The sequence below is a fragment of the Amblyomma maculatum genome, chromosome 2 (genome assembly GCF_055883805.1).
Source record: "Amblyomma maculatum isolate TAMU_Amacu chromosome 2, ASM5588380v1, whole genome shotgun sequence".
In the NCBI taxonomy this organism is placed as follows: Eukaryota; Metazoa; Arthropoda; class Arachnida; order Ixodida; family Ixodidae; genus Amblyomma; species Amblyomma maculatum.
Window position 1 is genome coordinate 53,820,327 of NC_139345.1, and position 17,092 is coordinate 53,837,418.

At 47.9% G+C, this 17,092-nt stretch overlaps 1 protein-coding gene across 2 annotated transcripts in view; it reads right to left on the minus strand.

Moving 5' to 3' along the window:
* The window catches only part of svp (COUP transcription factor 2), a 147,792-nt gene extending 135,323 nt beyond the window's left edge, over positions 1-12,469 (minus strand). For both annotated transcript variants that reach the window (XM_084594165.1, XM_084594166.1), the window contains exon 1: positions 11,982-12,469. In XM_084594165.1, coding sequence (XP_084450291.1) covers positions 11,982-12,327 — 346 coding nt within the window. In that variant the 5' untranslated portion in view covers positions 12,328-12,469. The remainder of the gene's footprint in view (positions 1-11,981) is intronic.
* Between the last annotated feature and the right edge of the window lie 4,623 nt (positions 12,470-17,092).

Genomic DNA, 17,092 nt, shown 5'->3' on the forward strand with positions numbered 1-17,092 from the left:
GAACGTCATCAATTTTAACAGAATTAATCACCTCTGATTTATACTTTACGCTACAAGAGCTGATCAGCTGAAAGCACTTGGGAAGCAGAACAGTCTTGAAATTCCTGACAAGGAGAGCCAAAAATCAAGGTTTCACTGCTGTTTTATTTCTCTCTCTCTCTTTCTATATATATATTTAAGTATCTATTCGCAAAGTGTTTCGAATCCGGCGTGTTTTCTTACTCGCGGACAAGACATTTATCGGACAGAAAAAGCCACAGGTCCACGAAGCACAACTTCAGAGCACTGGAATCTACGTAAGGCATAATGCACAGCTGTAGTAATAAATTCGGAAGAGGTGAAAGACCAACCTGACCGCGTCTATGTGTACCCTTACCTTGCTAATATGCTTTGAAGTTTTAATCTGTACATATAAATCTTACTATTCTCCTACTGCGTGCCTTAGTATTTAATCTTTTATATTTTGGTTTATCATATTTACATTTCCTTCTTTATTCCCTAGCATTTATTTTTTTTTTTTTGTTATTTTTGCGATGTAGTTATACATCTTAAAATCTAATATCTCTGCACCCCAATTCTTGGCCGATCCCCCTGTGTGGGTATGTGCCATCACACTAGAGGAGAACAACAACAACAACATCTCCGCCCACAGCAAGACGGAGCGAAAAAAAAAAAAAAGAAAAGAAACGCAGTAGGCGAGACGGCACCGATCAGCGAAGCCATCCGCTTGGCTCTTGGCACTTTCAAAACTCCTGTTTTTATTACATGAGACTTTATGTCACTCTGCTGCGACGTTTTGAGACCTCAACTTTGGCGTCGTCCCTCTCCTCCCTTCCATTACGCCCCCCCCCCCCCCCCCAATCGCTCCCTCCGTGGAGATAAGTCAGCGAGAATTTTCTTCTGATAAATATTTCTGTTATTCCGCTTCCCCCACGGAGTTGACGCCAACAATGCAAGAATACAACGGTATTAACTGTAGCTGCATATCAGTCCATAAATGTAAAGCGGAAAGGATAAAGAACGCGGAAAAAATATCGGATTGTTACTCTACATATATATACATGCCAATAGCCAAACATGGCGAAATTCCTTTTGAAAAGACATTACGTTACTAACAACTTTGCTGAAAAACGCGAAAATGTGAATTAATTACATTGCAAATTACTGCTTCCAAAAATTATAATATATATATATATATATATATATATATATATATATATATATATATATATATATATATATATTAGCATTACTTCGGAGTGATGCAATTACTCTTAAATTACTTTCTGCTCTTGATCTATATACTAAAACTAAGCAAAGTAAGTAAACAAAACAAACTCTCTCCCGGCGCGACAAACACATTCTGTCGCCTTCCCGACAAAATCCGTCTCAGACAAATATTCCCTCCGTCTTTCGTGTTGCACGCGCTATTACAAATATACGAAAACAGCAACAAAACAACAAATGGTCGAATGCTCGTCACTTTCATTGCGTTCAAGACAGAAACGACCGGCGAACACAGAGCCTATATAGCTTGCCCGAAGCTGTTTCCAATGCACTGCCCACGCACTGTTCGACGCCCTCGAAGCAGGTTGCCTCCGTGGGCCCATGAATCAACCACAACCATGGCCCTCTGCGATCAGTAATGTTCCCGCTATAGACATTTCCGCTTGTATCCCCCACAATCTACCCTTTTATGCCCCGTGGCGATGAGTGTAAGTATGCAGGCACCACAGTGCCCTGCGCGCTCCCAAATATAGTTTTCAACTCCAGCCGTCTTGCATCATCGGTCCTTTCGGCGGCCTTTACATCTTGCTACTTGGGGAATGGTTGCAACTACCCATAGGATACTCAGAGTGAGTGACCCATTGACAAAGGGCACCACAGATCGACGCTCAGCCCTACTCAATTCCATCTTTTTCGCGGCACCTTTACATAGTGCAATCGACAGGAAGAGCAGTCGTGCTGTTTATTAGAGTAATTTCAGAAGAAATCAATTACTTTTGCTGCGATATTACTGGCCTAAAATATTTGATCACATTACAATCACCACAGCAGGAAAGTCATTCTTTACATTACAGATTACTGCGAAATCTAATTCAGTTACAGTAGTTCAATTACTGAATGTCTGCCGCTAGGTGTAGCGTATGTTGATTTAAGACTTCCATTGTTTCAAAATGACAAGGCTGCTCACTTAGGTAAGGTGGTTTTGTCTCAGTACCAACGCAGACGACAAATTGTACAAACCGCGAATGACAGCGCACTTCCAACGAACTTCCATGTGCTCTAATACACCATTGTATATAACTTTTCTATTCCATGGCCTCTATCGTACAACACTGCATGCACTGTTACGATTCCTGTGCATAAAATGATATCCCTTTCTCCTGCTTCTACTGCATCCAATGAAGGCCGTCCCTGTTTTCACCCCCCCCCCCCCCCCCCCCCTTCCTCCAACCATAGGAGGCACGCTGCCGCATCTTCCCGGCTCCCTCGCGACGCTCCGGCGAACGTAATCCCTCTAATACCTTCGCCTATACGACCGGTGTTCCGGGGCGTCTGCGTCTGCGGCAAATCTCTTCTCGGCCCTTTAATCCTTTCAGGTATCCAGTGCTCATCTGTTACCTTATACGCCCCGCCGAAAGAGGGTTGGCATGCACGCTGCTTGGTGCAGACGCGTGCGCTGCGAGGGGAGGCATGTCGTGAGAGAGCATCGTTCTTCCTGCCAGTCGGAAGCGCTCCGGTCGCTGCATGCCAATTATTATACGAGGGAGACCTGAGTTCTTGGAGTGTGATTACCATTGTATTAAACACTAAAGAGGCAGCACAGCCTCCCAAGCACCAGGAATAGAGGGCGTAGGGCACGCTACCCGACATGACATGACACGAACCAGAACGCATACGTAATGCCAACGCGTGATCTGTTTTTACTTTAACGAGGGAAGTTTCGGAACGTGCAGCCAATACAAAATAGGTAAATGCAGTAAAGTTACAAATGACGGTGCAGGCGCTGCGTGTGCCCCGCATTTCATCTGAGTTTATTACAACAGCGCGTTTAGGTCATTCGATCAGTTCCTGCATCACGTGATTGTCTCGAAAACGCAGTTGCCGCAACAAAGATGCACGTGCACGCCATCACGCAAACGCTATGTTTTGTGAAATAAGAATGACCGCGCTTACGTATAAATGTCTTTTTTCCACTGACGACGCAGCGGCCGGCCGGCGGCCTTTTGGTCAGAAAGCGCAGCGAGAACCTGGGCGTTCAGCTAATCCTCGTATTGCCAACTGGTTCCTGCGTACTGAGCTCTGTGCAAGCTATAACCTTACTAGTGTATACCTGAAGATGGCGAAGTCACGTATGCGAAAGCTACCTGGGCGCGTCAACATGCTTTACGCGTAATCTCTACTCGACCATGCATCCTCAGCGCTGGAATCAGTGACACCTGTGCAGTGCGACTACCGCTGCCACTTGTAAGCGGATTCTTCAACACCAAGCGTTATCTATATCATCGAACTCGGTCTGGATGCCGTAGCGCGCGCTAGTTTTCCGCGCACCTTGACCGCGCCCTCGAACGAAACGAGAGCGCGACAAAGAAAAAGCACGCTCAAGGTGTCAACGCAAGAGATTGCGTAGAGAGATTTACCTCCCCATCGGCACGGCATGCATGTACGCTGCCGTAAAAACCTTTGGCACGCAGCGGGATATCATACACTGTTCGAGGCCGCTGCGCGGCCAGGCATAAGGGTCACGTCTATATCTATATATACACATATATAACACGTAAGTGCTGGACTGCTCCCTAGAGGGCGACAAGTCGCGTTGAAAGGAGAGAAATAAAAAGGAACAAAAATCGCAAGAAAAAAAAAAAGAGCGGAATGTCCGTCGGCATAATCTCGAAGCTGTAGAGAGGTCCATTTATCAAGGCTCAATCCCGCCCGACTGCACGGTAATGACGGCATCGCAAGCGCGCGCGCGATGCATATGGCATCGACGCTCCAGGCGCCCGCAGCTCCTCACGCACGACGCATACGCTCACGGTCGGGGCGCGCAAATCCAGAGCGCGTGAAGATATCCCCCCGCCACTGCTGCGCACCTGCCGGGGCATTACGTCTACTGCGCTGTACGGGTACATGCAAGGCAGAGAGGACGATCGCGCAGGACGATATCTTATTCCGCGCATACTAGTCTTTCTCTCGGGGAATTGTCATGCATATGCGCGCACGAAGTCGGCGGCGAAGAGTGTGCGTAGCAGCAGCAGCATACCAGCCACCACTGGCCGGAAGTTGCGCGTGCGAGACCTGCGCCGTGGAACGCGAGAAGCCTCCGTCTGCCTATCCTCCTCCTGCTCTCTCTCTCTCTATTCCTCTCGCCTAGAGGTACGCGATTATTCGGAGGAGGCGGCGGCGGAGGCGCCGCATCCAACCGGACCATACCGCGGTGGTGATCGACGGCACCAACTATCTCGACGTACTGCGCATCATCTCTCGCGCCGCGGCGCATAACCAGCTCTGCCGGAAGTGCCGATCCTGTAGCTGTGCAGTTACGCGTGAAGTTAACCGCGATGGCGCGCCTCTAAGAACAAAGAGCGGTTGGGAAGTACCCTACCCCTTCGCCGTACGTATCTGCTCATATGTTGAGGGCAGCCGAGTGTAAAATGCGTTTCTGGGCTGCAGCGGTTAGATTCGTAACGACAGCATCGACCTCTGAACGAAACGACGTGCCTGCTGACTGCGCCTCAGGTGTAGCGGTCATAAGCGCTGTACCGCTTCGCACGGCGCAATTGATTCAATGCGTTATTCAGTCAAACCACCACTTAAGTAATTAGAATAAATAATGAATTTACCTATCTCTCGGTGGTCTTCTTTCATCCGTGCTGCGCAACTCAAAGCTTCGGACGTTTACCTCACGAATTTGAAAAGTTTACGCCGGCCGCAAGACAGAGAACTGGGAGTGGAACATAGTTTTGTAATCTTTCCTAGGTTGTTGGCACTTACGTGTTCATGCGAGCTACTGCATGGACGCATATGATGGAGTTTCGCTAACCCGTGCGCTGGTCTGCAATCTTTCGACCTATATACGACGCTTGTGCCAGGATTGCGGTAAATGTACAGACGAATTACACACGACTGACTGAGAACACTAACCGAAACTATACAGGTTTCGACTGCGGTGAAAACATAGACGAGCTACACACCCTTTATTCCGAACTCTAAACGAAGCCATGGATGTTTCACAGCATGAATCCTTCCATCTTCTTTATTTTCATGCTTTTTTGTTTGGAACCAAGTATTAGAGCATAGGGTTCGAATGCACGCTTGGTATGTAGCATACAATGCTGATTGCCGTTCCTTGATTGGAATTAACGCATTCCCACATACTGCCAAGGAAATTACGAATTCCTTTCTTGCACCAGCAATGCGAAACAGATCCTCTTACAGTCACACAATATGCGAAACAATAGTAGAGCGGCAAGCAAGGTTAGTTATCGGATTGCATCTTTGAAACGGGGCAACGACAACAAAGACGGACAAGTATAGGTCAGTTTTGTACTACACCAGCGTTCAACTGCATCTGGTGTAATGACTCGTCCGTAAATAGCTTTAAGGGCGAATGGCGATGCACTGCGTGTTGTCCCTTTAGAGGTACGCAGGTGACTTCGTAAGGCTGTATGATACAGTCCCGGAGGTTTTTTTTTTTTTTTTCGTTATTTAGACGGCGACTACAATGCGTACAAACTCCTCTCTTGTGTTTACACCGACTACTACCCCAACCTGAGTCTACTCAGTAAAATCCATCCTACAACATGTGAGAATAAATGCCCACTATGCGGGGAATCCTCTACACTCTACCATGTTACATGGGCGTGTCAAAAAACACAGGTAGCGCCAATAAACACCACACCAACACCGGAGCAGTGGAACGTTGCGCTGTCCTGCTCGACCCCTGATGACCAGCTCAAACTGATCGACAGAGCGCGCAAGACGGCAAAGGCCACTGGGGCCCTGGAGCTATTCCCTACCTATCACCCCGATGCACGCCTTCGCTGCCTTCTAAATAGCATTCTCGAAGACGAACTGGTCTCGTAAAGACGGCACAAGTCTGAAGACTGGGAAGAAATATGGTTCCTGAGTGGACAGATACATACGGTCCCTGCTACACTGTTGCGCACTTTGTGCGCTCGAAACAGACGTTCCAGCGGACAAATGCCGTCTAATTCCAAATTGGCAACAAGCGCCGGCATATGGCCGAGCTGAACCACGCATGCACCGCTAAATACACTTGAAGCCGCAGATTCCGGTGCGTGCATTGCTAAAGCCCCCTTGCTCGAAGCGCGCGCGCCCGCACAGGCGAAATTGTTCTAAATACGTGCAGACCCCGACGGGACCTTTTATTTGGGAAAGAAGGAGGGGCGCCTTTTCCGCGTTCCGGCCGCCGGTTCACGCAATCGGCGTTTGGTTGCGAAGCACGTCGCCCCTGCAGCCGCCGACGGCCTCTCGGCACGTACACCTCCCGATAACGCCGTACATCCCCCCCTTCTGCTGTACATGTACGCACAGTCTGCGCCCGTGAAAAAGACCGAGCCCTGCATGATGTCCCAAGCAAGGTGCACAAGAAGGCAACTAAATAAAGCGCGAAAGGGCGTACAAGTGAGGGTTTCATATTTCATAGGTCGAGATGGCATCCACTGACTTGCCCCGCCGTCTAAGCGTCCCGAACAAGTATAAGTGTAAGCGTGACGGCCATAAGAAATGAATAATTTTTTTTGTTCGCCGCAAGATTTTTTTTTTTTTTTTTTTTACTTGGCCTATCACTTTAGGCGTTGCGGCTGCAGCAGAAACTACTATCATGTCTTTATAGGCGTTGTAAGAAAGCCGTATGACGACAGGTGCTATAGGCGCGCTAAGCCGAGTGCCACACCATCTACGTTTACGTGAGCAGAACATCCGGCGCTAATACCCAAGCGTAAATCGGAACCCGTTTTTCATGATGGATCGATTGGTTCTTTCAGGTAAAACTTTTTACATAGTTAGGTTAGAGCGCGTAACGTCGCGTCGCTTGAATGCGGAACTTAGTTCTCGGCCCCTTCCATCTGTAGTTCCCTTTCCCAGCCTGCTTAATTCCGGATTTCTTACCATAGAGGCAAACAGCTACCAGGAGTCGCTGCGGCCCTGCTGCTCCGCTGTTGGTCTTTCCATCATATTTGAAAACTCGTGACCAGACCACGGATAATTAGACTGTTCGCAGGCCAATGCACGGAAAAATGAAAGTCTATTCGCGAGTCTACAACGTAAATTCCTCTTTATCACTCGTAAAATGAAAACGTCGTAGAGGAACCTCAGCTCGGAAAACGATATGGTCGACTTGCGACTCTACGCCTTATGAGCAGCTCAAGCTGATCGACACAGCGTCGCCTCGCAAGACGGCAAAGGCCACTGGGGCCCTGGACTGAGGGCCCCATTAACGCCGGGAGAATTCCCCTTGTCTAAAGTTTTACATTCATTCATTCTAGCCTCCACGCGCCATGCTACTGTACTGACGCTCTCAAAGTTTGATACGCAGCACTAGTGCTTGTAAAGAAATCAGCAATGTTTTCATCGATGGGGTTTCCGATACTTTTTTCACAAGTGCGCTCGCTATTATACATAAATGGCTGCGGTTTGACATGGATGTTTAAACAGGGACTAACGACAGCGATAAGTGCACATATCCGGAGTATGTATATCTCCAGCTGCGTTGCTTTTCATTTTCCCCGAGCTTACTTTCCGTGCCTTTCGAATATTTTCTTTTTTTTTCCAAGCTCCATTTTCTCTGTACAAAATCTATAAGCAACGATCCCACTTTACCTCGGTGCCTCTTTACCCTCTCTTCAAGTAGCGAGAATACCAAACACATAACGCAGCATTATGGTGCCGAGCTCATCACACTAAGCGCACATAAACCCTCACATCCCCCTACACTTTCGTTCACGCTTTGAGAGTCACCACCGCAGGGCAATTAATTGGAGACGTTGCACCAGGCATGGAAAGCGACAGCAGACCAGCCACCTCCGACTCCCTCCCAAGCTTTTTAATCCTCAGTCGTGCGGCGGAGTCAGCGGGTTACGTCACCCCACAAGCCACCTCCGGCATAGAAAACACGCTGCGTATAAAGGGAAGCCATTTTTTCGCGAGAGGAAGGCGTTCGGACCAACCAGAGGGTGGCGTATACGGGTGAGTGGGCTTCAAGCGAGAGTGGAGAGAAAAAAAAAAAAAGAAAAAAAAAAACTGGAGAGAAGAGAAAAATGGGATGATGAACCGAAAAAGCAAAGAGAAGAATAAAGCCAAGATAATCCAAGGTCGCAACATGAGCAATCTCCTGCCGTGATAAACTGCCGGCGCACGCATGCATATAACGGCTTATCAAAGCTTCCGCAGGGACAATGCCAAGTGGGACGTTTGCGCAACGCTGTGCCGGGCTTGCCCCGCGCTTTTTTTTCCCGCAACGTTTATGCCCCCCACTAAAAACATTGCCGCCTACATAGCGTGCGCGTCTTTTTCGCTCCGCACCGCAAGCTCAGGCAGTCAGTGAAAGTGTTGGTTGCGAGCCTCTGCTCACTGCACAGCCTGCGCCACTACGAAGACGATGAACAGTTCAGACATTGTTGTAATATAATTCCTTGCAACTATTCATCGAACATCAAGCGTTCCCGCTTTTGAAGTACGTTGATGTAGTGAGTGAGTGAAAAACGTTTATTTTCTGATATGGCCATTACATGTTCAGAGACGGGGAGTGGTACCCTCAGCCCAGGGCCCCAATAGTCATTGTAGTTGACATTCAAGGTTAATACGATGACTCGAATAACTGTCAGCGAAGTTATGCTCTATCGCGAGGTGCACAAATATCTACACGCTGTACCGTATGTCTTTCAACAGATCTACTAAGGATATAATAAAATACCAAGTTATCCCACCATCATGCATAGATCACGAGGGAGTGGCGTGAGAATTTATATCAGCTTGATTGGGTAAAATATTTTCTTTAGCTCTGAGTCATTACAAATCCGCCAGTTTTTTTGTTTAGTTTTTTTTGTAAGAAAGGAGCCGATATGCCCATTTGTTGTGAGCATGAAACATGTACACACAAAGAGAAAATGGTTGAAAATTGCATCTCCTTGTATCACAGCGATATTAGGCTCCTATTTGTCTCCTGCGACATAAATGAGGTGTAAAAGTACAGCAGTAACTGCATCATGCACGCAGCTACGTCGTGGGGCATCTGACCCACAATGTCCCCGCAGCTGAAATCAATATTTGTGCCTTCACAAGATAGGGGCGCCAAATAATTCTAACAGGAGAGAACGATAGCTAAGATAAAAGCAGCATAGACACGCTTGCACCTTGATTTCCTTAATACGCACAGCAGCGACAGATTGGAATCACCTGAAAGAGCGCGAAGCGTGTGCGCGCGTAAAAGTTGACCACATGCATATATGCGGCCCCGACAGCTCCACGGAGCTTCGCAGCAACTTATTATTGCTTTTTTTTTTGTCACATTCTAGGCGGCAACACGGCATCCCCGCACTATGAATATGTATATTGCTCCGCGGTTCGATTCCCACAAAATGCTGCATTCGCCGCTCTCCCCGTAAGCGCGAACGACGAAGGTCGTTCCCGCGCGATTCGACTGCGAAGGATATGGATGGCCGTAATCACTCCGCACAGCGCAGGTGAATGCAGGCGGCGGCCCAAGACGCAACCATGTGGATAAGCGCGGGGCAATACGGCGCACCGCTGCGATCGACCACGGCAGGGCGAACCGAAAGAAAAACGGGAGAAAAAAAATGACGAAAACGAAAAAGCATTAAAAGAGACAGAACGGAGGGCCGGGGGAGGTGACAAGAGGATTACGGCCCCGCGGAGCGCATTCACTCGGGACGAGACAGACGAGAAGTGACGAGCCTTAAAGGGAACAAGGTCGTATTGAAAAAAGCAAGTGACGACGGTGCGCCGAGGGTACTTAGCAAACTGTTTGAAGCTCTTGGAAGAGCTAAGAGCCTGGCTATTGCAGCTAGCTGGAATGGGTAAACGCGCACCAAAAAATTTGATGGCAAGACAGGGGTGTGTGATGAACAAGCCCCCTTTTTTTGATAGCTCCCTCTTTCCGTAACATTTTATCTGACATTTAGTCGATAGGTAGGCAGAACGCCAGATCAGTTGAATGTGAATGCATGCGCACCACGCAGAAGCAGCACTATCGAGCGTGTGCAATAAGCATGGATTTAAACCAGAGGCGGTAGATGCAGGCGTCAGCAGCGGTCACAACGTTGGTGCTTTTGGTCGACCTTACATTATGTTACGTCTCCTCTAAAGATAAAAAATGAAGATTCACATTGAGTTCACATGCACTGCCACTATAACTACAGCACAACAGATCGTTTGCCGTGTGGATTACACATACTGAGTGAAAGCTGTCATTACTGTGCCGTTCACGGTCAGTATTGTAAACGATGGCGCGAGTGGCTTACAACATGGCCTGTCTCATGCGAGCATGAATGAAGAGAGCAAAGGCACACTTCCTCGCTCGTTGTGACAACGCCGCTCAAATATGTGGAGCAGGGATATATGTGCCAGAAGTGAAAGGAACGCCGAGCTGTAAAAGCGAGCAACATACACAACGCACTACAAAGGGGATGCATGAATAAACAGTACACAGCATCGCTCGCTTAACGGACACCGAACAATCAAAAGTAGCACAAATATGCCGTACGATTAACTTCGAATGATATATAACCGTTTTCTTGAATTGCTTTACAGAGCCACCACGTCGTATTTATAGTCAACAGCACAACAACGACGAAACAGCCCTTAGCAATGTCATCAATTAAATACACCGAAAGTCTTCCATGATACAAGCGTACCTTTATGCTATGCATCCCAGAGGTCCAGCCTTTTTTACTGAAGTCATTAATTGTTACTGATTTGCATAATGCGTGCTGCTTTAAGAATATTGAGGTCAGGCAACTCCTCACCTTCTATGAGTTAACTAAGTGTGCCGTGCTTAGGACACCGTGTGTAAGAAAAAGCCATAAGGAATTTTTGCAATAGAATTGCCAAATCGGACACCCATTACCGCCAACAAGAATCGCGAAGGCGCTGCCACTTGGCAGCGGTTAGAATGGAAACCGAGCGTCGGCGCGGGCGTCATCGCGTTAGCACATTCGCTGTCTCCGAGCAGGTAGCACTGTCGGCGTGCGCGTTGTTCAACGCATGCCGACGGGACCGTCTGACAGTCACGGTGCACGTGCGATCGCCGTGAAGATCCGGCTTTATTTGGAAACGCTTCCTAGCGGCCGAGCAAGTTCCTGAAGCAGTTGACGACAAGCACGCTGTCGACGTGACCTTGAGCCACGCGAACGCGGCTGCGAACGAGCAGCAGAAAGTCGAGATCGCGCAAGGCCAAGCGGCGAGTAGCAGCGGCGTGGTCGCAGTCTCCGACGCAACGCGAAAACACGAAGCCGTGAATGTACACGCAGGTGAATAAACAGCAGCACTCACGCACCACACCCTCCGTTAAAAAGGGGGAAGGCACATAACGGACGTGTGACACGTCGAAATTGCTCTTGAGGATAAGATAAAAGACACGTCCTACCTTTCGGAGGAGAAGGCGGGCCTGAAATCACGTGGCGTCGAGCGCGCCGTGGAGCACAAGGCACACAAACATCGAACAAAACAAAACAGAGAACAGCATCGCGGTTGACACCGGTGCAGGCAGGGGCGGCGACCCCGACCCCCCAGTGGGGGCACGGGGCAACAAATACGCACACGACACTGGGGCCATGGGGAGGGAGAAGAGGGGTCAGGGTGGGAGGGGGGATGCAACACACGAGCAAGTGGATGGGGAAGAGGGTTTGGGATAGCACGACGACGACCAACAACGACGACGACGAGCGTGTGTACGGGGTTTGAGGAGGGGGTGAGTAAGGGCGGCATCAGACACGTACCCTCTCGACGCATGCCCATTTTGAGACACTTTTTGAGGCGGCAATATTGGCACTGGTTCCGATGGTGCTGGTCGATGGGGCAGTTTCGGTTTCCCCGGCACGTGTAATTCAAGTTCCGGCGCACGCTTCGCTTGAAGAACGACTTGCATCCCTCGCATGTGAACTGGCCGTAGTGCTTGCCCGAACTCTTGTCGCCGCACACGACGCACTCGATGTTCGCGTGCTGGCCGTTTTTGTCCGACGACGAGGACGAGTGCGGTGTACCCGGCGGCAGCGGCGGCGGCAGGCCGATCACCAGGTCGGCCGGGTCCACTGAGTCCCTCCAGGGCGTCATGGCGAGCGCCATGATGTGCTGCGTCGCGCGGCCACAGCAGCGCGCGCGCGCGCACGCTACGCGCACAGGCTACGGCGGCGTCGGCAGCAGCAGCAGCAGGAGCCGGGCCACCTCCGGCCGGCCATGGTTCACGGGGCCGATTAGTGGCGTCTGTGTGCGCGGCGCCCCCCGCGCGGCCGCGGTCGTGCCCTGGCGGGATCTCTCGGGGCACGGGCGGGACCCCGGCGCTCATTGGCTGCCGGGGCCACCCGATGGGCCGCTGCGCATGCGCACAGGTCCCGCCTCCCCCGGACGCCCCCCGCCGGTGCGCCGCCGCCGCCTCAGCGCGCGCTGCTGCCGGGCAACGAGGAGGCTGCTGCTGAGGCGCCGCCGGGGAGAGCGCCCGGGGAGGCGGGTGAGAGGTGCGGAAACCTGGCGACCCGGGACCCTGGGTCGCCTCTCCCGAGTTGAGAGGTCGCGACGCGCGCGTTCTCGGCGCGCGCCGCTGGCTGAGGCGGCAGCGGTCGCTTTTTGTCGCCGCCGTGCATGGGCCTGATGATCGCAGACGCGCGCCTGCTTGCCTGCACCCAAACGGGTGCTGATTTACCTCTCCACGTGCGCGCGGGAGCGGCGCTTGTCATACTTCCACAAGTGGCCTTTCACAGCAACGGCTTCATTTCGCTGATGTGACATCCATCATCCATGTGCAAGTGATGCATCAGTGGCCAGGACATTTTACATGTCGAAAACACAGCGAACAAATATTCAAACACTGTTTGCCAAATGATAAATCTTCGTTTTATTATTTCTGTTTTCTTCAAAGGGCTGCTGATTCCTAGTGACTTGGGTTTCAATTGCATTCAGCATGAACTGTTACAGCGCAGCAAACAGGGATAGATGTCGCATCCACATTCTTCTCGGGAGGGCAGTCAAAGTCTATAGATCTGGCAACAGGTTTCTGATATTTGATTTACCGATCAATTGGCACTCGTTCACGAACGTCGACTTCACAGCAAGATCGCATCCGGCCACCTACGACTGAAGCGAAGGGCATTCTTATAAGTTTAGAGCCTTCTTTCTACAAGGTCGCGCGTTACTCCATGCCTCGCATTTCTTCGAAGGTTTCAAACGTGCAACAGGCAACACAGCATCATTTCCCGTCCCGCCAGCTTAATGTCAGCCTAGATAAATGATCGTTTTTATCATTTTGCCTGTTTGTAACATCGTCGAGCTTTTTGCACCGCACTGCACTACCTCTAGCAACTACCTATAAAATTTACTACCTATAGAAGGTAGTAAGAGCAACCACCTTTACTAGTATTCACTACCACTGCAGGTAGTGAGAGTGGCGACCTTTATCAAAATTTACTACCATTAGGAGGTAGTAAGAGCAACTACCTTTACTAATATTCACTACCACTGCAGGTAGCAAGAGTAGCTACCTTAAGCGAAATCTACTACCTATAGGAGGTAGTAAGAGGAACTACCTCAGAGGTAGTAATAGCAGCTACCTATTTCAAAATATACTAACTCTGTAAATAGTAACAGCCACTACTTTAGCAACACGCACCACCTACAGAAGGCTGTAACAGTAACAATCTGTAGCAAAAAATACTACACATTTAGCAAACTCCTCTGCTTTGTTGCTATAACCACGAACCTGAACGCTGGATTGCAAAGATGGAAGCACTGAAGTAAAGGTCATACATGGCTTCCAAAAAAAGAAACAAATTGAACGCAAGTGTGGCTAAGAAGATGGGACTTTATTTCTCATTATTCAATTCACGCATCCAACTTTCTAAATAAAAAAAAAAACAATTGCCCGCATCACAAGTGGTGAAAAAAAGATTGACTGAAGACGAGAAAAATACTCAAAAAGAGAGCAGGTATCTTTGTTCCGTTTTGGTTAAAACTTATCACACATTCATGAGACAGTGTATTTACATCAAAGTTGAGTGTGTTGAACTTCAAACCTGTATAGGAGGTTCAGGTATTGAAGGCTTGTAGAGCCTGGTGTGTCTTTGAATACCTTTAGCAATAATGATGACAACTGATAGAAGGAATAGCATATAAGAACTATCAGCATGTCTATGGAAGCTGCTTTACAGTAATTTAACCAGACATGTACAATGAAAATCACAACTAAAAGAGGGTTTTTGGGCAGAGAAGAATGGAAGTACCAGCTCATACACTGCCTGCCTAGACCAAGGTATTCAGTTCGTTTTCCGAAGGCCTTCCATGTGGCACCCTGCAGATGCTATGACGAAACTCTGAACTGCGCTGCACTTCGGTATCCACGTTTTAGTCTTCAAAGGACACGGTGCCGTGAATCCGCGCCACAAAACACTGAAAATTTACATGTGCCTATTTAAGCATTAATAGCATAAACTATAGTAGCTTTGTATTGAAATGAAGTTACTGGGCCCATCTGCAGAAAAATACCTACGTAAAACAATAAATCAGCAACTCATTTCATAGTTCTGTATTCATGACAAACCCGCCGCAGTGGTTCAGTTGTTAGGGCGACTGCTAAACCCACGGAGGTGGGGTTGGATCTTGGCCGCGGCGATCACTATAGAAACGAAAAGCAAGACGCCCGTGTACTGTGCGAAATTTCTGGAGCTCTCCACTACGGCATATAGACCGAGCGCCTTGGAACGTTGGACCTTGTAAATGAAACCAAACCATCTTCATTGGAAGCTAGTGGCAGTGCCATGGCTGCTGCTCAAGGTGCCTCGCTGTGCAGCAGACAGATTTCACGGTTTCAGTCCTGCCTGGGCCGATCACATTGCCGAGCACGTTAACGGTGAAAATGACTGCCGACGGTGCTTACATTTCGGAACAGATTATTTTTATGAATCGAAGTTAATCCGGACCTTTTGCACTGCACGTTACGTCATATGGAAGGTGTTTCCGAGAAATCCGGGTACCAATTTTTTAAACACGATAAAAATACGCTGAGTTATTAGAAAAAAATTAACCAGCTTAATATAGTTAACATTGTTTTCTGATGTCCGCCAAAGCTACATGGCACAACTTTGCCACAAAAGCCATCTTTATATGTAAGAAAATCGTTTTTTTTTTTAAATATATATTAGTGCGTTTTCCTTGCATACGTATACTACAAGTGCTGTTTTTGACACCACACAATAAGAACTAATTTTATTTTGACCTCTCTGAAAGCTGACCGTTAATGTTCTTGGTGTGCGGTCCAGGCAAAATGGTTTAGGAAGCGAATCTGAGTAAAGAAAACAATAAATACGAAAGACAAAGATATCGAAGACGCCTCTTTAATAAGCACAAATTTGAATTTGTATTTACAGGGCTTTCAAGGGGAGAGTAAAGAAAGAACAGACACAACCGTGTCAACACTGTATATGCATATAACACTGCTGTAAACTGTAAAATAAAAGTGCACATGCTACTACTATATATCATATATACATTGTCGTACAAAGGAGAGACTTTGGATACGCACTTCTGCAGCACTAAAATCAGAATAAGTTAAATAAAAGGCGCGAGATGAATTGAAATAAATAATGAAGTCAAAGGCGACACAGAAAAAAATGTACAGTGTTTCCACTCTGTCCAGTTAAACGCATCGCTGTGCTGATTGCTGTCCTTTACTATAATGCCTAAGACACACAGAAAATGACTAACATTGTTTCAACATATAGGCCGTCAAAACGATCGCAAGATGACTATGTGCATGCGTGGGTAACTTGATGACACATGACCCAAAGCTGACTGTTAAAGGTTGACGATGCTAATGGTTTACTTGCGAACTTCGTCAAGTAAAGCTCCGCGCAGTCGCTTTCGCTGCAAGGTAAAACAAAAATTAAAAGGCGAATAATGATTCATGCGACATAAACGTGTGAGCGTCACTTTCCTTTAGAAGGTGCAAAATTAAAAAAAAAAAAGGAAAGGTAACTTTTTAGTTCTGTGGATATATGTTGAAGACTACGGAAGACACTGCTGCTCTAATTATTTGTGAAAATTAACTTGCATATATCTCTTTAGTTTATGGAGTATGTTGTATTTGCAGAATTGGAGCTCGTGACAAATAGTTAAGCCGAGAAATAAAATTCTTAAAAGAAAATTGTAGCTTCCGTAACAATGACGACATGTGTCATCCTGATTGCGGTTTCACACCTTAACACTCCACCTCACTCCACACAAAAATTTAGTTGCTCTGCTGGCACCATGGCCCCACTGAAAGCAGTCGTGTCGGTATACAAATTCTGGCATGTAGTCATTTTGCTCGCAACTCGGCCTAAATATAGCTCCGAGTCGAAGCAATCTAACCCAGACGTGCTCTCTCTCTGCCACTGTGTGTGAATCTGCCTATCATGCCTGGCTGACATCTGGGGGCCGTGTAACACGCGCTACAGTTTATATAAGGTTTTTTCTCGGCTATATACTATTTGGAGGACGAGCTCCAAACCTGCTAATACAACGTAATCCTTAAAATAAAATTAAAAAAAAAAACACACAAAATTAATTATCGCATACATTTCATTAGCAAACTTACTGAATAATTCTATTGTTACCTGGTACCTGCCGTATCGTTCCCCTCCATGGCTAAGATATATCTAAAGCATGTTCCTTTTTGCAAGTCTTTCCATGTCTAAAGAAATTTAACACCCCACGTGCAAAGCAATGACAAAGAAATTAATACTCGTTTCTGAATTATTTATTGTGTGGTGGAAGTTTTATTTTAGGTGACTATCTCTCTAAGGTGAATGTTTCAAACTCGGTCACCATCACGGCCATTAGTGTCGGCGTGGCAGTGCACCTC